Source organism: Gasterosteus aculeatus, chromosome 14, assembly GCF_964276395.1.
Source record: "Gasterosteus aculeatus chromosome 14, fGasAcu3.hap1.1, whole genome shotgun sequence".
Taxonomy (NCBI): Eukaryota; Metazoa; Chordata; class Actinopteri; order Perciformes; family Gasterosteidae; genus Gasterosteus; species Gasterosteus aculeatus.
In genome coordinates, this window is record NC_135702.1 from 13325167 (window position 1) to 13346883 (window position 21717).

The 21717-nt window shown below is 46.4% G+C and overlaps 1 protein-coding gene across 12 annotated transcripts in view; it reads right to left on the reverse strand.

Annotated features, from left to right (window-relative positions):
- Positions 1–21717, reverse strand: part of vav2 (vav 2 guanine nucleotide exchange factor) — a 160181-nt gene that overhangs the window by 95851 nt on the left and 42613 nt on the right. For all 12 annotated transcript variants that reach the window (XR_013452554.1, XM_040198274.2, XM_078088241.1 and 9 more), the window contains exon 2: positions 14407–14523. Coding sequence is in view for 11 of the 12 variants with exons in the window: in XM_040198274.2 (XP_040054208.1) it covers positions 14407–14523 (117 nt within the window). In the remaining variant the exon portion in view is untranslated. The remainder of the gene's footprint in view (positions 1–14406; positions 14524–21717) is intronic.

The window sequence follows — 21717 nt, forward strand, 5'->3', positions numbered from 1 at the left end:
TGCAGCCAATTCAGGCCGGATTAGTCAAAATTAGGCAGGGCAGGTTTTTAATAATGCGTCGTATGATTACTGCGGCGGTGAGCTATCTTTGGTTTCACGGCCAGACTCACACACTGCTCCTTTGTAGCTTGTGAACAAATGCCCCACGGTGGCATTTTCTCATTCTTTGTGGTTTCAGAGTCGATTTACAGCTGCAACTGATGCTGCAATGTCAGCACTGACGATAGGAGTGTGTTTGTGCTTTCAATAGGGAACGCACTGGGATTACAATGCTGAAGTGAACTCGGCAATTTGTCGGCAAAAAAACAAAACGCCACAATCTTGTAGTCCTTGGGCTTAATGAAGGGTTGTTTTGTGTCCTATTCACTGTAAGACATGTGCTGTCAGACGGAAGAAGACACAAAGTCTTTGCCACCTTCACAAACAGCATCGTTGGAAGACAACCCAAAGCCTTTTTTGTTGATTTTGAATTCATTTGTGTCAGGAACAACCCGGCAATCTGTTGACCCCGTCTCATCTCGTCTCTGCTTCTTATATCCTCCCCATGATGACCACGCTGAGGGTGGATGACATTGTGTAGAAATCAGATATTAGTCTGGATAACGCAGACATAGACATTAAAAATGTACATTTATACAGTGTATCTGACATGTTGGCCATCTCTCTATGGGAGGCCATAGACTTGGTTCAGCCCAGTGCTAATTTGAGAGGCATAATACAACATAAATGATTTGATTCTTCCACGTGTTCCTACTGATTGTAGAGGAAGGGTTAAGCAAAGGACAGCATCAGTGTATCATCCAACTAGAATTTAAGCCCATGAAAAAGCTGTTTCCAAGCAGTTTAACGATCATACTGCAAAATAATGGCGATTATATTATTTTATATATAAAGTGTTTCAATCAGACCTAATGACGCTTTTGCTCTGTGACCCCTGCATATGATTTTTTAATCAGCCTCTCCATCCTAGTGGCTTTTTTAGAAAACCAGGGCAATGGAGCAAAATGGGCTAATAAAGTAGACAAGTCATTATGCATGTGCAGCTTGGGGATGAAGATGCCCCAGATGATGACGAAAAGGGTCACAGCAACCTGTGAGAAATGGTGGGCCCTGACATGGAGAGATGGTAGATCAATCTGGAAGGTTAACAGTTCCCTTGACTAAGAGGGAAGCTCCTCCTGTGCTGCTCTTTCACACGAGACGCTAAAAAGCACCAAGGTGTCCACGTGATGAGTCACGGCACGCGCTGCGGACTGTGTGTGTGTGTGTGTGTGTGTTATATATTTCCCAGTCAGAGGGGAAAGAGGATGCTATTAAGGTCAGGGGCCACGGGGAAAGGGAGATGGAGAGGTGAAAAAGAGGAGAAGGAGTTGAGGAAGCAGCAAGGGGAAGCAGTGTTGAGTGCTGTCCCCTTGTCTCTCGTCACAGGAGAAAGCGAGAGTCCTTTGCTCTGATCGTACCTTGACGAGAGCATGGCTGCACAGCTCGACCAACGAACACTTGCTTATACATTATAGGCATGCAAGTAAACCAGCATTAATTGCCGGCTTAATTACAAAATACTACGCTGCCAAATTCTGGCATCAAAACTATTCATACGGTCAGCTATTCTGAATAATTCGTCAGTGGGTGTTCACGGGGCTTTTTTTGGGTAAGCACATAAAGCGAGGATCAGGGTTCGGCTGCCTTTGTAGAGGTTTAACAAAGTTTTCGGACCTAGTTTGTTGTACACCACAGTGTACGTTTTGAGTATGCCCATTACAGAATACTTTATTTGTGAATGCCTTTATCCTCTCTTATATTTGCTCCACCAAAAAACCTACTTCCTACCTGTTTTAGCTCCATTACAAGTAAATAAGTAAAACAGAGGTTCATATATTGTATACTTCACCCTGTGTTGGCCGGGCTCTGTGGGGAACGTGGGATCGATGCCACAGCAGGTCCACTAAAACCCGCAGCTTTCTGACATAAGAATGCACTGTAAAGGAGAACATCTCAGTTTGCATCAGCATCAAAACGCATTCATACGATAGGTGACTCAGTAAGTGCGTCGAGGTCCCCGTCTGAGCTCCCTCTGGTACCCTGCATGTGTGGAGCTGCAAGAAGTCCTGACCTCCCCATGCAGCCGGATTAGCTCATCTTAGCTGACTCCGGGTCGGCCTGCATAATAATAATAATAATGAGGCGGGGCGGACGGGACGGGACGGACGTCAGCCGGGAGGGACTCGCCTCCATTCCACGACAGAAAAGTATCTTCATACTCAGCCGGCGCGGTTCTGTAAAGAAAATGAACTGTCTTTCAAGGATAAAGAGTCTACACCGATAGGAACAAAAACCCACTCAACCCTTTTCAAGTGCGTGGTACAGCGGAGCGGAGCGGGGACGCACAGCGAAACACCGGGGAGGGAGGCTGTCAAAAACAAGACGTTAGGAGTTTGAGAAAGTCACTTCCCCGGGCTACATTACTCTCATTACATCCTCCCCCATTGCCTCAGCCTAGGAGGAGAAATATCAATGCATTCTACAACCAAGTGCAGATAAACACAAAAGTACGGCAGCTGCTTTTCGGGGCAGATGAAAAATGTTTATGAGCGTGAACGTGTTTTTAAAGGGACGACTCCGAATGTTATCACGCTAAACAGCATCTGCACTGTTCTGTAGACAAGTTAAGGGAGGAAAAGAAGGTGGTAGCTCACCACATCGTTTAGAAGAGGCTACGCATTATGTTGTGGTTATTACATTTTGTATTTAACATCATTGTCAAGCCCTGCTTTGTTTTCAACTTCCCGTTGCAAACTGCCGCGTGGCGTCGGGTAGCAAATCATTCAGCTCCTGGTTACGCTCTCTAAAGGTGCGCTGGACAAAGAGCCCCTTCCTGGCCGTTTGAGTCACACACCCACACTGCAGGCCAAAGACATGGGGTCCTCTGCAACTGAGGGGCTGAGTCAAAAGGAGAGCCGTCGGAGCGATGAAAGGTCAGAAAGTGAATGTGGGACGTCATGACTGATTATTTCTACGTGGATGATGGAACTAAATGCGGATTACGGTGTGCGCCATTGTTTGTGAGCCCTGTGTTAATGAGCAATATCAAACCCCCCCCCCTCCTCAACTGGCTCTCTGGACTCTTGGTGTCCGCACTGCGATAGGAGGGTTGCTTTCACTCGGGTAGAAAGAGGAAATGGCTCTCATAAGCCCATAAGGCGTTCTGCATATATATATATATATATATATCTCCATTCATGGGAGCCAGACTTCACACACAACATCCTACAATAAACAGAAAATAAAACGCTGAGCAGGGAAGTTTGAAATGCCACTCAGCACCAAATGAGCTCAGAAAACCCTTCTGAAAACAATAAGAAGCAAGTGATATTGGAAAAGCCAGGAGGAGGAGGTGATATATTGAGCCTCCAGCAGAACTGTGCCGCACAGCAGCAAGCTTGCTTACTAGGGACGTGTGTGTAAAAACTAAAAGTTTCCCTTAGTTTCCGTTTCACATTAAACATTCATGCTATGGATAGTGTTCCTGGTTTCTTTCCCCCCCATCAGACCTGCATGTACCAGACTCAAAAAGCATCATGGAATACCCGTAATTACATACGTCAAATAAAACATTTTTTTGACGGCAACTAGCAATTGATGTTCATTCAAACGACAATTGTCAATCTGTCAATCAATACAATGTTGAGGACTTCTGCAAAAGCAGCAATATTTGCTTCATTTCTCTAATGTGTTGTAATTTTCTGAGTGAGGCTGTGTCTTTACTCACTGGCAGTGAACTATGCTAAGTGGTGGTCTGCAGCCACCCGTCTGGAATGAATGCGATCAAGTGTGACGACAAGCTGCATGTTCTGCATCCGCACAATGCTGCAGCCGCACCCACAACGGCTGCACTGTTCTAAGCCGTGCTGGGAAGCATGACTGGGCCCACAAGGTCTCCACTGTGTGTGTGTGTGTCTGTGTGCATTCAGAGTGAATTGGGTGTCTAAAAACCCTCCAGCCCATACTGCAGCAGTGTTGCAGCTGTGGCCTGATGGCTTTTAGACTTTGGTCTTTAATGTTGCGCACCGTTAAGCACGATATGCTGCATGGTGCGATTGTGCGATAAACTTAACAAGGCATGTTTCTCTTACCAAGAGGAAGTATGTATGAAAAGGAAGGAAAAAACAGGCAACAAGCATCACTGCACCAGTGAAGGTCTGACTGCAGGGTCGCACCTAATGAAGCACTTGTACTGTAGCACATCGTTGTAGGATGTTTGCCAAGCAGTGGTTCCATACATGGATCCTTTCAAGCAAAAAAGTATTTATGGTGCTAAAACCATGAGTAAAAAAAAAAAATACTACAAGACAGTAAAATAACAATAAGTCGGTAACTGCAGCCCTATCCAGTATATCACAAGATTAAAAATCAATCAGTCGTGTGCATCATCTCAGCTCCAGGGATTGTTGACCGTCAGCACTCGGTGTGACGGTGTGTGACGGTGATCTGCCCACCCCAGTCTGCACGGCAGCCACTGTCCTTCATCACAACGATGAGAACAAACCAACTCCCACTCCCACGCCGCTGCCGTCGATGTCACTCTTTTCATTGTCTTCGTCTGTTCTTTGTCTCCATTGCGGCCTCGGGCGTGTTTTCATCTTTCTTTTTCCTCTTTAATTTCTTTTTCTGCCATCAGCTTGTCTATTTCCGTCCGTGTCTCTTTCTTCCCACCTGTAGAACTTTGTTCCTACATTGTCTCTCCTGTCAAACACTTGATCTCTTGTCTGGGAGTGTTTTCGCTCTCGGCTTTAGCCTTTAACCTCTGGCTCATTGTTCCTCTGTGTGTGTCCTCTCACTTCTCACCTCGCTCTCGGTCCCTCTTAGACTCGTGTAGTCTCTTTGGTCTCTTTCGGAGTAACCACGCCACCCAAACTGGGCTTTAAATAAGGGCGGAAATACAAAAGTTTCCTTTACATTGTTTATGTAGAGTCAAATTATTTTTCAAAAGGTCCATCTCATGTTTTCTTAACCAAATATGATAATTAATTGATAATCAAAATTATGATCAATTTACAAGGAAAAAAAAACAGAAAAGCAGCAGATCCTGTCACCAGAAGGGAATGTTCGGTTTTCTTTTGCTTGACAGATGTCCACCCAATATTTGTTGATTATTTTTCCCAGATGTTTCATTACTGCTCCAGACCTCTGCCAGGCTGACGATACAAATACCTGACTGAGCAAGATTAGCCTCCGTCTCTCCCTCTTCCTTTCCTCTCCTAATCCCTGCTCCTTCTCTCCCCTTCCTCCTGGGGGCGGGTCCAGAAGCAAGCGAATTTTCCCTTCCCCGAAGCCTCAACTTGTCTCCACCACCTCCCTCTGCCTCTCTGTCAATCTCTCACCCTAATCTCCATAATGCAGTTTCTGGCAGGAGCTGCCGTGTTTGCTTTGTCCAGGGCCGGGCTCCGGCTCCGGCTCCGGCATGATGAGCAGGTAGCTACGGCCACTCGGTAATTGCAGCTGAGGGAGACGGAAGAAAGTGCAGGGGGGGGGTGGCGAAGATGAGCGCACCCGCTCACGCAAGCAGACAGGGACGCCGCCGGACACGAGTATCGTGCCCTGCAGGGGCGGAGGATGTCAGAAATGGGCTTTTGCTGCCTCCAGATTACGCCCATTCCTTCTCAAACACGTGGTCAAGTGTCGGTGTGCAGTCAGAGGCCGGTACAGTGTTATAGTGCTTCATTCTGTCACTGAAAGCACACTCCCACCGTGTTTACTGTCAACTCTTCAACTTCAGCAGCAAAAAGTCGAGTCCTTTTTCTTGATGGATTAGAGTAAACTGAGTTATACGAATCTATTAAAAGCGAATGAATGCATGTACTGGTGGATGTAATGAGCCAATAATGGTGTTCGTGTTAGCATAGATGGTTGGAGAGAGAAGTAAACTGAGGGAATATGTGAATTATTGTCACTAATTTGTTAAATATATTTGACATTAAAGACCCCGATGGAGTATTTGATGTTTGTGTTTGTTTTGTCTCATGCCTTTGGTCAATTGTACAGGCAAAAGTAAAAGCTCATTCTATGTTGTTGATTACTCACAAAAAGCCTGGAAGAACCTATTATAGGAAGGACCTATTTGATTGGCTGTCATTTTTTCTTAATTTTCTTGTAAATATATATATTTTTTATTTATAAAGTAAAAGTATTTATTTTATTAGAAAAATATGTTTGATATCTTTTTGAACTTCTTCTACGTTCCTTTTTTTTCTATTTCTCTGTATATTGCAAATTGGGCTCTCAAGCAATCGGTACCATTGTCCATCTAAATGTCCTACAGACACAGAATATATTCAGCGTATTCCCTTAAGTGGTGAAAGTTTAACCTTTACCTACACATCAGACGTCCACCCCACTGGCCACATATGGGGCTGTGCATCATTACTACCTGCTGTGAGCCACCTGCAGGGAAATAAATGAAAAGAGGCATGGAGAAGGGCATCAGTTTACTGTCCGCTGCAGGGGGGGGGCGTTTGTAACACCTGGCGAGCTCCGCGCAATAAGGGCGCCGGCTGCTATCTGTTTTCTTTATCGTCTGTGTCAAATTACCACGCGCAATGATGAACGCAGGCCACTGTGAGCAAAAGGCCCAACAGGAAGTCGGGCGAGAAGAACAGATTGGCGATGAGAGCGCGATGGGAGGAGAGGGTGAGAAAACGAAGCCGTGAGGGGAATATCTGCATCGCGGGATGCAGAATCTGGCAGAGGAAAGCCGCACAGCAGTGGGGGGGCGTGTGGATGAATAGGGTCTGTGAGAAGGTAAGTGGGCCGGAGCGTCTCGCCGCCATCCGTCGCCATCGGCTCGAGTCAAACGCGTTACTACAAACTTCCTATAACGCCGCGGGTAACGAGGGGCCGTGTCATCCATTCAGTCTCATCTCCATTTTACAGCCCATTCAGAGAGCAATGGCTCCGGCGGCAACTTAATGGTCCCGAGAAGCGTGTGTGTGTGTGTGTCATCTAACACTATCCTCCTGTTGATGACCTGGGCCGTGTAAAAAGCAATGACAAATTTAATGGCTTGCATAGACAGAGATGTCAATGTTCCAAATGGGTTGACTGGTTATTTCCTCTTCCAGTCAGGTAAATCGGACACATCCGGTCAGAGCAGGTGATAATCCTGCGTTTATGTCGTCCAAAGTTCAACGATAGATAAGCTTCATGGTTTCTGCAGCTAGCGGTCGATTCATGCAGCTTAAAAGGCCATCGCCATATTAATTGTAATGTGTGAGGGTAGAGCGTGGTAGCTTATGTTGGTAGATTAGAACTCTTAAGTCCCTGAACACAACACATGGAAATAAAGGAAAAGAAAGCGTGCCCGTGATTGGAAGACCTTCTAACGTTGTGGGATTCCAGTGGGGAGACACTACATAGTCTAGACACAATCACCACGTATAGTGTGATTGATGAAGTAATGTTTAACTCAAATTTTCAAGGAGGAGCATTATACACATGGTCGTCAAAGCCAAACCCCCAGTGAACACACGGCAGTCGCAGGGTGCAAAGAACTGACATCTAATGCTGCCAATCTGTTGCTCTTTCCACTTAACACCAATGTTGACAGCGTGCCACTCAAAAAATATATAAATATGATTTAGAGAGCGGTCTGTGCAATCTGCGTGTGTTTTTCTACTGCAGCATTTTGCCAGATAAACTCCCACGTCAACGAACAGGGAGGATTCTTTTCACGTGACACGTCACTATTTGGAAACTCTTATGATGCAATCATGTTTTTCCTCCTTTTTTTTATGGCAGCTTATTCCGATGATCCGCCAAAGCTACCTCGACATTCTGCGTTTTGTGTTCGAAATGTCTCCGAAAAATAATATCGTCTACGATGTGCTTATCTTGCGTTTACAGCACAACCCAGATTAATGTTTTGGAAATGATCTGCAGTTTGAGAGCAAATGGGATATTATTGCGTAATCCAAAGTGTACACTGAAATACACATCCCAATGTGTGCACGATAAGTGGGTTTGCCTTTCAGCTCCATGGGTGAGCAACACAATCCCTCCGTCATGAAAAGAAGTTATGATTGAGGACAAACTCCTTTTCCTCTTAATATTCGTGCCAGCGATTCCTCCGAGAATGTACCTGTCCATCAAAGTCGTGCCTGTGGGTCCTCGGAGGGAGGAGAAATAATGAGAGCTCACACCGGCTGCAAGGAATCCAACGACTCCTGCTAAGCAGGGGCGCTTCCTATTTATACCCCAACGCTTTAGTCCTGCAGCGCCACCATCCCCCAACGACAGAGGCACGCCCTCCAGTGATCACAATCCAGGGTTGTGATCGCACCTCGGGAGCCTTTCGGGGCAGTCGCCAGGGAAAACGTCAAAGTGTGATGACAGACTTCAAAAGGAGTGCGGATTGTTGGCCGAAGCGAATCAGTTTGTCCAGCGGCACACGGTGACGCTCACTGTCACCCAAAACAAAAAGCGGTCAATAAATGTTTTTTATAGCTCATCCCTTCTTGCTTTTAATCTGATGGATTAAATATTACACTATTGTAATGCTTGGAGAGAGGTGAAAGGGCTACCAAAACAAAGAGACCCATCCATGTCTCCAAGAGACATCAGGAATCAGGAAACATTTATTGCCAAAATATGTCAAACAGACAAGGAATTTGTCTTGGCGGTTGGTGCGTGACAGTAGACAGTAACAATAGACAACAAGACAGCAGTGCACAAGTAATAAAATAAAGTAAAATGAAATGCTAATGCAATGGGTTAGTAGAATAAGGCTATGGGTTAGTATAAAACAAGAGAATAAAGTTAAAGTTAAAAATATTAAATATTAAAAAAGTTAAAAAATATTATTATTATTTATTAATTATTATCTGATGTTGGATTCATTATTGATTACAGATGCGTTTCTTTGAACTGATTTAAAACAATATATTGATAATAATAATTATGAGACCTTTTCCAGACCATGTATGGAACCACTGCTTGGCAAACTTCCTTATATGTTAGCATGTTTTACACTGTGCCTATCATGATGACAACGGAAGGTGCATGATGCATCACACAAACCTTGCAATCAAGACCTAGTTTCTAAAAATGGTGATATTTTAAGTCAAATTGATGGGTTATGAAATGTATCATTGCGAGAACACGACCCCTCATGTTCCCTCCCTTTGGCTGTAGGGTGCTTCCAACGAATTGGACACTCACGTGTGACAAAAAAATCAAAATTAAGCAGTTGGCCAAAGAACAGCTGCAGGGAATCCAGACGGCACTTGGCTTCCCTCCGAGTGGCATTCTGGGTCATATGGACCTCCAGCTTTCCCATTAGTCACGCAAACCACCGACACTTTGGGCAGAATAGGACCAGATGCCACCACCGATTCCATCACATCTCTGCTGTCACTGGAAGTGTGAATTCAGGCACCTAGCGGACGTGAAGTGCCAACCCCCGCGCCCCAAAACAGTCACCATCGGTGAGCAACGCACAGACTAGGGGCTGAAACCCAGGACAACCAGCTATTGCTCGGCAACCACCTGTTTCCCCGGATGTCACGGTAACGAGCTGCAGGGATAATGAGGACGAGGGAGCGTGGAAGGGAGGGAAGGAAGGGGGTCCAAGGGAGGGAGAGGAAGTTCCACATTTATAATTCATGTCATCATCAGCACCGTGGCATTTGAAATGAATTATTGATCGCGTCTCGGAAGCTTTATGTAAAAGAAATTCAGTCGGGGGGTCCTGATGGACAGGGTGTGAAGAAAGAACATAGAAGAAGACGACACAAAACTGCCTGCTGAGGCACAAGGCTGTGTTTTCAGAGAAGGTTATGGAGATAAATTATCTCTTTGGGGAGCACTGCATGAGATCATGGGGCATGGTCTGCAGCAGTGGAGGAGACACCTATGTTTTATTTAAGTGGTAATACCAAATTATAACAACACAGTGCAATAAGTGTGGGGGGAAATTGTTTGATAATTCAGTCTATAGATCATCATATTTTATGAACTCATCATGGATTTTGAATAAAGAATATTGGGTAAAAAACTAAAATCAGAGTGTAGATGTGAAATACTCTTAACTAAAGTTAATTAAGTAGAAAGTTCCTCCCCAGCGTATTGGTCAGCGGAGGTACACATATTAAAACACTTGTCTTTATCCCTGAATGTTAAATTTCTCATCAAATTGGCAAAATCCGTCTTTCGTTTCAGGCAACACGGACGAACACATGGGGAAATACTGATGTGAAAACATTAAAATAAGAGTTGAAACGGCAGAAGCATCACATTCTGCAATAAACCGGTTTAAAGCGCTGGTCGACATAGGAAGGGGAATCGGGCCTTTAGAACACCTGCTGCCGGGGACGGGGCCACTAATGGAAGGGGACAAGCTAACCCCAGAGAGGGGCCCTCGGCCGCCTGACGCTTGAACCTCCCTCCATCACTTACTGCAGTCTCCCCCGTCTGAGCCCGACAGCCGTGGGTCTCTGCCTTATCCACAGCTCTGACTCTTGTCATTCCATAACCAGCGTGTGAATCAATACCAATACCAGCGTGTGATCATCCACAGTGTACGGCCATCGTTCAGTCGCCCTTGTAATTTGTCTTGTCAAAACAGTGACACACACTTTTTCCAAGGTGAAAAATGAATGAGCCAAAGGAGACCGTTAGCAGCCCACTCGCCATGACTTTACAATGGTGCATATTTAGCCAAAATTCTAAACAGAACCGACCAAAACCGACCTCTTTGTAGCTCACCACCAACTCGTTGTCACCGAGGCGAAATAACACTTCAAAAACACAAGGAAAATTACAAAGAAAAGGTAGATAATCAGTGAAACACAGCCAAGTAAAATATATTGGACTGCTTAACCCTGTACATATCTTTTACACCGAGCACAGACAGCAACGGTCCAATGTGCTGCTGCATGCAACATGTCCACAGATCAAGTGAGCACGGAGCCGTGCTGACCGCGTCTGACTGAGGTTAACTCCAACTTCAGTAAACGGCATCCAGGCCGGCCGGCCCAACGGCGCATGAGGCACGTTCCAGATGTTAGCGGCGCTGGGCGTGGATTCTAAGCAACTCGCTATTTTTAGCGCGGGGCGGAAATGAAAAGAGCAGAGTTCAGCGTGCGCGGGATTCCGAGTCAGCGGATGAGGGAGAGGGTAATCAAACGCTGCTCCCCAACGGCAATCGCGCTGCCCTGACACAATGGTGGCTTCGGCACGCCGCGGCCTTAGTCTTGTCACAACACACTCGCACAGCGGCTGTGAGATGAATGAGTGGCGAGGGCAGGAGAGGGAGGAAAGGGGAAGGGATGGATGGGGGCGGCGAGGAGGGAAGAAAAGCGGCAGAAATGGGAGCAGTTAGTGCAAATCAAATCAGGGGATTGGTGCGTCTCCCGCAGGTTACGACTCCCCATCTGTTCCGAGGTGCGCTGGATATAAGGTACGCCGATGATGAGCCGTGATGCGGATCAAACGTCTGGTAAAGAGGTACTTTGGCTACAGAGTGGAAGGAATAAATACCTGTGCTGCCTACTGTCAGCGGAACCAGCCTCCAAGTCGTCTGTTTCATGCAAACAATGCGCCCAAGTCGGGGGACCCGTTCCATCCGGAAGAGGCGCACAAATAAAACCCACTCTCCGTGACGCTGTGCTGTGAAGTCGACGCGCACGGGGGGCTCCAATGGCCCCCGACCCGGGTAGCCAGAGCCTGTTCAGGTGCGTTCGAAATTCACGCGAGCAACGCTGTCTGCATTCCGAAAAATAGCCTTGATTAAATGAAGACGAAGAATCCGGCAAAAAAACGTACTTCGTTCATTCCTTCCTGTCTCCCTTCCTTCGCCGCTCGGCACTCACAGACGGAAAATTAGCAAACTGTTGATGGATGGCTAACAGGTGCGAGCTAATTATGCTAATCATGGCAACAGCCAAATAAACTGATTGCCATGTTCATTTAAATGACAGCAATGTTCCTTTGGTGGCTAATTAAAACGGGTCGGGGGAGAGCAGGAAGCGAGGCGGCCGGGTTCTCGGATGGAGGGAGGCGTTTAAATAGAAGCCTCCTCTGGGGCCCACTGCAATACGCTGTATTTCATTGGTTTAATGATGTCATAATGAATCCCTCGCGATGGGTGAGGGTGTGAGGAGGAGCGCCCCCATGCGTTTAAGAGGAGGCGACAAGGGAGCCCTGGCCCGCGTTGTGTGGCACAGGGTGACCCCCCCCCCCGGTTGGAACGACTTGACGGGCAATGAGAATAAAAATCAGTCGAGGACATCTAGCGGGATATGTGCTCCATCTGTTTCAACACTGGAACGGGTAGGGGAGGGTTTTAAAGGGGTAATTACTTTTTTTTTCTCCCCCTTTTAGCACTGGAGACCATTTGGCCCCAGCCCCGGTTTTGCATGTGACCCGGGAAAAGGCATCATTAGAAGCAGGGATGGCGGTCAGAGGCCGGGGGAGATGAACCCCGGGGCCCCCGACAGCCACTGTGGAGGTATGAAAGGTGCATGGAGGCTGATTAATGTTGGCAGCTGCTATCGAACCCCTCCATCGCACCTCCTCCCCCTAAAGTCCTACCATCTAATTCCACTCTTCCAGAGGACATTGAAAATCCGCAGTTTGGGCTCTTTGGTTTGTTTTTAAAAGGAGGGACACAGTTTGCGTTCCATCTTTCCTTTGACTTTAGAAGCCGCTGCTTTTCCTCGGCTCTCCTATTATTCTTTCTTCGTCATCCCCTTCACAAGTGGCAAACCATTAGGAGAAACAACAGCTTTTGTCCTTCATCTTCAAAACACTATCACTAAGAGCTTGATTCTTAGCCATAGCAGAAAAAAATAGAAGTATGTCCCACATTTGTGTACGGTGGAATCAAAGCAGTGATAAAACAACAATATGGGAAGAATAGACAAATGATACCGCGCTGCGATGTATATGACGGTGGTTAGACTTCCTTTTGTGTGCATTCCGATGTGCACACAAAGAAAGTCAAAGTAACAAAAGAGAAAGGAGCACATTCATTGACACGAGCTACAAAAAGAGGAAAAAAGGAACGAGAGAGGCATGAACCAGCCGGCTTTTCTCTTCCGTTTTATGAGGCATTCTCACTATTTAAATGTATGCCACATTAGTAGGGATCTGCCCAATTCAATATATTATAATGTGATGTTTGGCCTTAATGGAAAATCAATGGCCAGACAAGTCCGCCGCCGCTGCCACCATGCAAAAGCAATTTCCAAATTGACATATGGAGAGCCGGTGTGATTGATTCTGACTGCTCTTGGATTTTAATACCGTTCACTGCAAGCTCATTGACTCTCAGGCATCGTCCCGCGGTTTATCTACAACCTGCCAGTTGAGTCCTTGTCTCCTTTTTCTCCTCTCTCATCTTTTCTCCATGCGTCTTTCTTCGCGGCCCCCTCATCTCGGCCAGGAGCGGGGGGAGAGTGGATAATGCCGAATTAGATGCGTTAGATAAATGAGGGGATGGCTCTCCGCAAACGCGCCCCCCCCCTCGCCGCGATTGATCACGCGGCGGTGTTGATACAGTTCATTCAGTTCTCACTTCCTCCACATTCTACGAGTTCCCTCCATCAGCGGAAACAGCAGTCGCTGACAGGCCGCCACAAACGATCATCTATCCAATGACATGGTGCTACTCTTCCGTCTGCAGCCACGGACAAACACTCAATTCATTTACAGTAACTGACTGTCTTCTCTCCTGCAGCTACCTGCTCGGTGTGTCAGTCACAGGCCAAAAGCAGGAAACTGCTAAGGACACCTAAGAGGGGCCTCCAGGTCTCCTTCCTGATGTCTATATACCTTGTGAATTGGCCTTATGAATACCCATTTAATAAACACTAAAATACCACATGAAATGCCTCCACACAGCTTATATGATGTGCGAGTGAGTCAGCCAGATGTGCTGCCGGGCCGACACACACACACACACACACACACACACACACACACACTGACAGACAGACATCAGCTGGAAAGCGGAGTCACGTTTTAAATGCAGTCACTTTGTGACATGTGATGAAATGTCAGACCCTGAAGTGTCTCATCGCTCCCTACTGATATTAATGCAAATGACAGATTTGACTTTGAACCGTCTTTAAACCCAAAAGGATCCCACACACACACGCAAGTAGTCTTCCACCGCGCACACACAGACACACGCGCCACATGTATGTCGGCCCATCGAAACCGTGGCGACACCACCGCATGTTGCCTTCTTCATCTGGCAACTGAAGGACATCGGTTCCGCTGTTTCGAGGCGTGATCAGGGACACGGGCAGCGACGCGTCTCTAAGCAGTTACAATGTAGCCTTTGGGCTGCATAATTGTTCAGCGGATCACAGTGTCGGATCAAGCGCCGGGTCAGGCGTCTGAACTCACCTTGCCGAAGTCCCTGACGTCGAAGAGGTCAAAGGGGTCGAACAGCTCGCTGTTGCGCAGGCCAAACTTGTCGTGGCACACCTTGAGAAACGTCCGGATGTTCTTCAGACACAGGAACTACAGAAGAGGGGAGACACACACACAAAAAGAAAAACGTAAACGCACGCTCGTGCTCAATCTCGGCTATCGTGTTGTAACGCCATGATTAAACCCGCAGCCTGTTTTCCCTGAGAAACATGTTCCTACAGTCTGTTTGGTGTCCCCTATCAAGGCCTCAGCATTTGCGTTAAGTATTTCATTTCCTGGTTGATGATTGGCAGGCTCTTCACTTCCTCCTCTCCCGGCGTGTGTGTGTGATTACTCAGCGGGCTGATTTGGGCTCCCGGGGCTGATGGGCTGCCTCTCCTAGGTCCAGATAAGGTGGAGCTCGTCTCCTGACATCAGAGCACAGACACACGCGACCAGCGGCTAAGAACTACCCCGGTTGAGTCCCTGACCTCAGACTGAAACGGAAATGATTTTAAGAATCAGAGTCAAGGCCTTTTAGTGATTGAAAATTGGTTGTGATATTCATGAGAGAGAACAAGGGAGAAAATCACGCATCTATATACTTTCATGTCACCTAAAGGCAGCCTTATAATAGCAGCACAAGAACACACTTCTTAGTCTCGTATGAAGATATTGACATATCGATTTATTTGCCCAGCCCGGGGAACAAGAGCCGATCACTTCAGGGTATTCAGTAATGGAGATAAGATGATGTCAAATGGGCATAGGATGAGAAAACAAAAGTAAAATAAAAAACAAGTACAGCATCCTCTCTTAATCCCAACGTTCAACACGACATTCGGTGTAAAAACGTGTTCATATTTGCAATCTAAAAAAAAAAGTAAACCAATACGTGTAATATGCAAATGCAATAAAAAGAACCTAACAACTGACAGATACAACGGCCCGGCCATTATAACGAACCATTTGGAGATCAATATCAGCTTTTTCATCATCGGCTATTTTCCAGTCCTGCAAACAAAGCATATGATAACCAAAAGGAGGCAGAATGGTGGCGAGAATACTCATAACAAAACAGCATAATAAATGCTGTCTGGTCACGGATGTCGACGGTCTCGGCCCCTCAAATATTCCATCGCACAGATGAACCCTGAGGCCCGTTGAAATATTAACGATGAGCGTAAACCTGTCTGCCATCTTCCAATGTGAGAAGAACACGTAACCGTTCATGTAAATTCAGACGCGCCTGTTGGTGGTATGACAGCATCCAGTCTTGCAAAGTCATGCTCCATCTTTGGCAATTGTGTTTGGGTATTCCAGGTCTAAAAGTCTCATTTGAACGCATATTGCTGCTTGATAAGCCACCGTGTTTCCCGTTGCAATGATTGACCGTACGGGACATCCCCTCTGCATCCGCCTTCTGCACTAGGGTAGAAAACTGCAAAATAAAATCAACTCGTTGTCCCGCTTCCAGTGCGGAAGAAGAGGCACAGGTTCATCCGATTTGCCTCCCTGCTATTCAGTGGCATTTCGGTTGCGTTCTCTCCGGGCCACACCTGAGAGCACCCGCTGACTCATTCTCATTCATGTGAGCGCATCGGCACGGGGCCCTCCAGAGCCGTGGGTGTGTGTACCCCCATAAAAGAGCCCCGCCCCTGGACAACCACGGGGAACGCCATTGGTCGGCGAGCCCAAGTGACATTTGCAGTTCGCCGGCGAGGGTTATCGTGACTGCAGATCCTCACATGCAGTGGATGAAAAAAAAAAAAGGAGGAGTGTATTCCAAGCCCACATATCAAAGGGTAATATTTGCCAGAGTGGTATGTGGGGAGGGAAGGGAGAGACTCTGCAGATAGGGATCAGTACGGGAGGAGATGTGTATGACATTCTAATAAAGGTTTGCTGATGAGAGAGCCGGGATAGGGGCAGGGAGCCTTGATGGGGAAAGAAAGAAAGAAAAACACAGCAGAGTGGAGGGCGCAAGGGCACCTGGGAATAAACAGGAGGCGGTCATCTCCTTCGGCTCAGCACAACCCTTCTGGAATTACCTCTCTGTGCTGTGCAACATGCTCAGGGATACACGCACGGGCATTCCTCCATCTCTCAGGGGGGCGAGTGCATCTTACCCGCACAGCAATTTCAGCCACATGGACTGAACTAAAGTGAATACAATGCTGTTGAATTTAAAGGTTAAAATTGTATAGGCAAGTATGCATTTTATACAAAAAAAAGATCCATATTGAATGTCTATCTGAGCATACAACTAAGAACATCTCCTTTTAACCGGGATAGCAGATTGGATCACCGTTGCAAGACTTGGAAAAAAAAGAAATCAAATCTCATTACTCCAGAACTTCTCCAGGTTGCTATTACAAGAAACAAAAAAGAAGCGCCCCCCCTCCCCCTCCACCCTCCACACAAGTGGGGTTTTAGGACAAAGACATTGCAATAAAGTTGACTGCAAGTGAAGACGCCTTGCGGGTGTTTTTATTCCCTTTCGAGAATTACATTATTGATTCTGGTTTTCGTGCACCTGTTGCCTCAATCGCTTTTACGGCTGCAAAGCAATCTAGTGTTTTGTATAACAACATCTTCCCGCACAGACCAGAAAAGAAAAGTCCCTGCGTGTGATAGAGCGCCAAGTGTTTACCTCTTGCTTTGAGTGGATGTCATTTGAACTACCAATGCGTCAGCCCCTCTACTCGCTGGCTGCTCAAATTGCAATTCTTAAGGCCTTTTGGTGGGAGCAGAATGCAGAGTATTCATCCGATCCCCCCTATGAATGTGTGTACTGAGTCTGGCTTTTTACGAATTATAAAACGTTCCTTTAGGCTGAGGGAAAAGCACGGCATGAAGAGGAGATGTGATGCGAGTTGAAAAGGGAAAGACAGAGACAGCGAGAAAGCGCCTGTGGTCTCAGCTTTAACGTGGCAGCAGCATCTTTTTTTTTTTTTTTTCTAACAAGGTGCCTTGTGTGCTCCACTGGAGCGACGGCGCCGATTTTTTTTTACTTCTCAGTTGAGAGCAAACAACTCTTAAAAGAGGCAGGCTTGTTGTATTCGAGGGGGAGGGAGAAGAGGGGAGAGTGCGGGAACCGGGACGGAAGCGGGAGGGAGAAAGAGGGGAGTAAAGAGTCGGGTGACAAAGACCCGTCACATCCCTGACAATCCCTTCAATCACACCACCGCGCCATATCACACCCAGAATATCGCCTTGTTCCTCAGGGAAGGCGCGTTATCTGCACACGCTCCTGCAAGCTCCCAACCCAGTGGATACAAATTGGAGCCTTCTAGTAAAAAAAAAATGTCTAAATAAAGAATTGAGGAAATGTGGGTGAGGAAGATCAGGGGAACGAGGAGGGGAAGCCGGGTTCTTTTGCCAAAAGTGAAGCTCAGGTGTCAAAGACGCCGCGAGGGAGAGCACAGAGAGAGAGAACATGGCAAGGGGAAATAGCAAAAGAGGCGGAAGCTGCACTCGATGGCGGAGGGACTACAGCGGGAACCCTTCCAGGGCTGATCTCAGAACCGATTGCCTCATATTGATTCACACACAGGATGCAAAAAAACAATGAATGCTGTGGGCTTTGTGTCCGGCGGCGCACAGCGACACCTTGCACATGAAACGACAGTGCCTGGTCCAAAACCCCACAAAGGTGCCATGCGTATGTAGTATGTGTCGAATTGTTTTTAACACGTGCGATTTGATAAACCGTATGAAGACACAATGGGTAAACATAAAGAGCAGCGAGAGAAAAGAAATCACGCCTTACTGGGGGAACCCGGATGTATTCCTGCGATGGCTGACGCTGCCACAACAAGTCCACTCATGAGACGAATACAGAAACAAAGAAAACTGAACAATTCTCAAGAGTCCAAAATGTCTGACGCATCCCCTCGATCCCAGCTGAGAACATATATCGTCCACCTTGCTGGCACATTTGCATAGCTAGCGAGATGCACAATTCAGATCTGCTTTGTAGAGAATGAATTCCTAGTTTATTCAATACTCCTACTTTCTGCATCATTCCAGGATCATAATGTGAAAGGAGGGTGGATGATTAGACAGTAGAGGAAAGAAGAGAAAAAGAAGGATGGGAGGTGATACGAAGGGAAGCAAGAGGAGAGGATAGAGGGAGGAGGGGTGATGATATCATAGGAAAGAAGAGGAGAGAAGGATTTCTAACCATCACAGAGGTGAGTCAGACAGATCATCAAATACTCAGACAGCCAGTCAGAGAATTGGAGTCAATGAAAGAGACTGAATTCTGTCTGGGACCTGTGAGGCAGCCAGCACACTTACACACTCTCTCTATATCACACACACACACACACACACACACACACAATACCCCCGTGTTGTGTCTCGCGCAGGCAACCTTTCCACACCTTCCGAAAACAGGAAGGGAGCTCTCAGCAGGTGAGACCGCAGCAACAGCAAGCACACGTGGCCACAAGAAAAGGCTGACGATCCACACACACACACACACACACACACACGCTCCGCGGCAGGTAGAGGAGGTGATGGATCTCGTAAACCTCCAAGTTTGGTTATTGATGCCGCAGGCAGGGTGGTGATTGCTTCCTGGTAAGCAGAGATTTATGCTTCATGGCGGTGATCAGCACTCAGGCTTTCCAAACAAGACGCCCAGGTGTCTACGGAGCAGCAAAAGTCCGGTACACTAGCCGGGTAATATCGCACTCAGTGGGAAAAGCTAGCAGTTGCTCAACAATAACCGAAAAAAAGAATATACACTCTTGAAAAAAAAAACAACCTTAGTAGTCTACTTTAACAGAGCAAATAGGACCATCTATCCTAGAGGTGCAGTAGTGAAGTGACTGCAGATATATAACATTTAATTGAGAGTTAAAAACAAGTATTATCTTCTCTTTCCACTAAATAAATAAAAACCCAATTGTTACGTCCTTGACTATTGCTGCATTATACTTTCTAATGTGCTGCAGATTAACTGTGACATAACTGCAGTTAAAGGAGGAAGCTTTTCTTTTTCACTACAACATTATAAATCTGTTGGAAACACAATGTCAACCCAAAGGTCCGTTTTATGTTGAAAGATTTATTTTTCTAATACCACAGATAAAGAAAAGTAACAATTATATATTTCTGGGGGGGGGGGAGTTGTCACAGTATCGCATACTACACGAGACGATGTATAATCTTGACCTTCATTTTGTGGCCCACATGTCACCAACAGGTGTAAAACCAATGACGCCCTGCCAGCCTGCCGAGTATCTCCAATGTAACCAATCGATCCATCTATCAAAATCCCTTCATTAGAATCAATATCCACTGAATATTTTAAACCACTCAAGACAACGTAAAAAAACATGTTGGATGAGCTTCCAATAAAAAAATGCTTCAATGGTTCATTCAAATTTTTGGAAGTGTGAGCTCTTGCTGTTAAAAACCCTCGGTGCCGAGTCAGTGGATGTTTAGGTGGAACGTGCCGGGGTGACACAGAGGGGGGATTAATAGCCCCCGGGGTCCTTTCAGGTCACCCAGATGTTTAAGACAGTGAGGGGAAAGGCCCTGCTCTTGCAAATTAGAGAAGACGACGCTCCATGAATAATGCATCGCAATAGAATGCAAATGTGTTAACCCCATCCTATTACCCCCTAGAAGCCTGTAAGCGGGCGCGGATTGACCACAGATTTAAATCTGGTGTAACCCTCAGCAGAACTGCTGCGGTGGCGACGGCCGCGTGGCTTATGTTAAAATGTGGAAGTTGAGTACGCTAATCTCCATCACAAAGGAGATAAATCAGCTCGGAGCATTAGACTGTGGAGGGAGAGAGACACAGCGGCTTTTAGAGCAGGACTACATCATTTAATCAAGTCCACCTTCACCTTTTACACCGGCCACTCGAGAAAAAAAGTAAATAAGCACAAGTGCACTCTCTAATTGCATGTAGCGCAGAGCCCGGTGTAATCAGCACGCTACGCGTTAGGTCATCCGTGAGAACGGAGAAGCCTGAAGCCAACTAGAAAAAGAAAGGAAATGAAACACAAAAGTGGGATAAAAGATAAGATGAAGCGATGCGTCTCGTTGGTTGGCCCACACTGCAATACCTCAACCACTACTGGATGGATTGGTGGGTAATCATGGCGCCAGAGGGTGAGCCCGAGTGTCGCTGAGTGATCACCAGTGATCACCAGACCTCTACGACACTAGCGGGTTGACCTGTTGATGGTTTTTGCACAACATGTTGTACCCGGTCGTGGAGGAATAGGGTAGGAATCAGCACATCTTTCTTCCGAGTCCCACCAGCAGGTTGACAGATTGGGCTTTTAGGAAAATGCACATTGGGTGGTTTTGTGAAACATTTAGTTGACTCTCGTGGTTCCCGTTAGATGAACCACCGGCCGGTCTTGTTTAGCAAGCAGCTTTTGTGTTTCTCCAGAATTTTAATATTTCAAAATGAGAGGTCGCCTTCTCACTCATCACTGCATGCAAAGGACTCTCCAGATAATTTGGTAGAAACAGTACCAGTCAAAAACTTTTGACTGGTACTGTATGTAAATACTAAACAAGAGATGCACATTAATTTATTTGCGAGCCCCTTTGACTATGCTGGTACCTGTCCATTTTATACAACAGGTATTTGTAGTTTTTGTGGGTGAAAATGAACCTTCCTCTGCAGTTAAGTTTGAGCGACGGTATGAAATTGGAAGCGCTCGGCAAACAGCTAAACAAGGTCCATCGAGATGAGTAAGAGTTCACCGCTGAGTTACGCAGCCGTGTAAATCTGCTCTGGGAAAAGGTGTGTTTATAGACACGACTCCGATGCAGAGATGAAAGAGAAAGAAGAGTGCAGCAGTTAAACCTAAAGTGTGGCGGTTCGCTACTATCATCTTAATTCTGACCTGAGTTTTCAAACTCTTCTGACATTCAGTATTGTTATTCTCTGCGGTACAGTAATATTCCATAAAGCGCTTTCCCTCTAAAGTCTTAGAAGCCGCACACACGCTTCCTACTTTTGTTTATTGGTATTTCTGTTTTTTACAAGACAGGCTTCACCTTTGCATGACCGGATCCATCTCCATTTGGACTTTTAAAACAGAGGGAGCTGGTTCTCACAACAGCATGCAATAAATCTCATCATGATCTACATGGATGGCCTGGGAGGCGCCCGACGTTTCATTCCTAGGTGGTCGCTGGTGCAGCCTAGCGATAGAAAAATGTTCTTTACCAAACTCTTGTTAAGGAACAGGAACAAATTCATTTGTGGGGATTAGCAGGAAATAAAATTAATTAAACACAAGTAGCGGCGATTTGCTCTGGCTG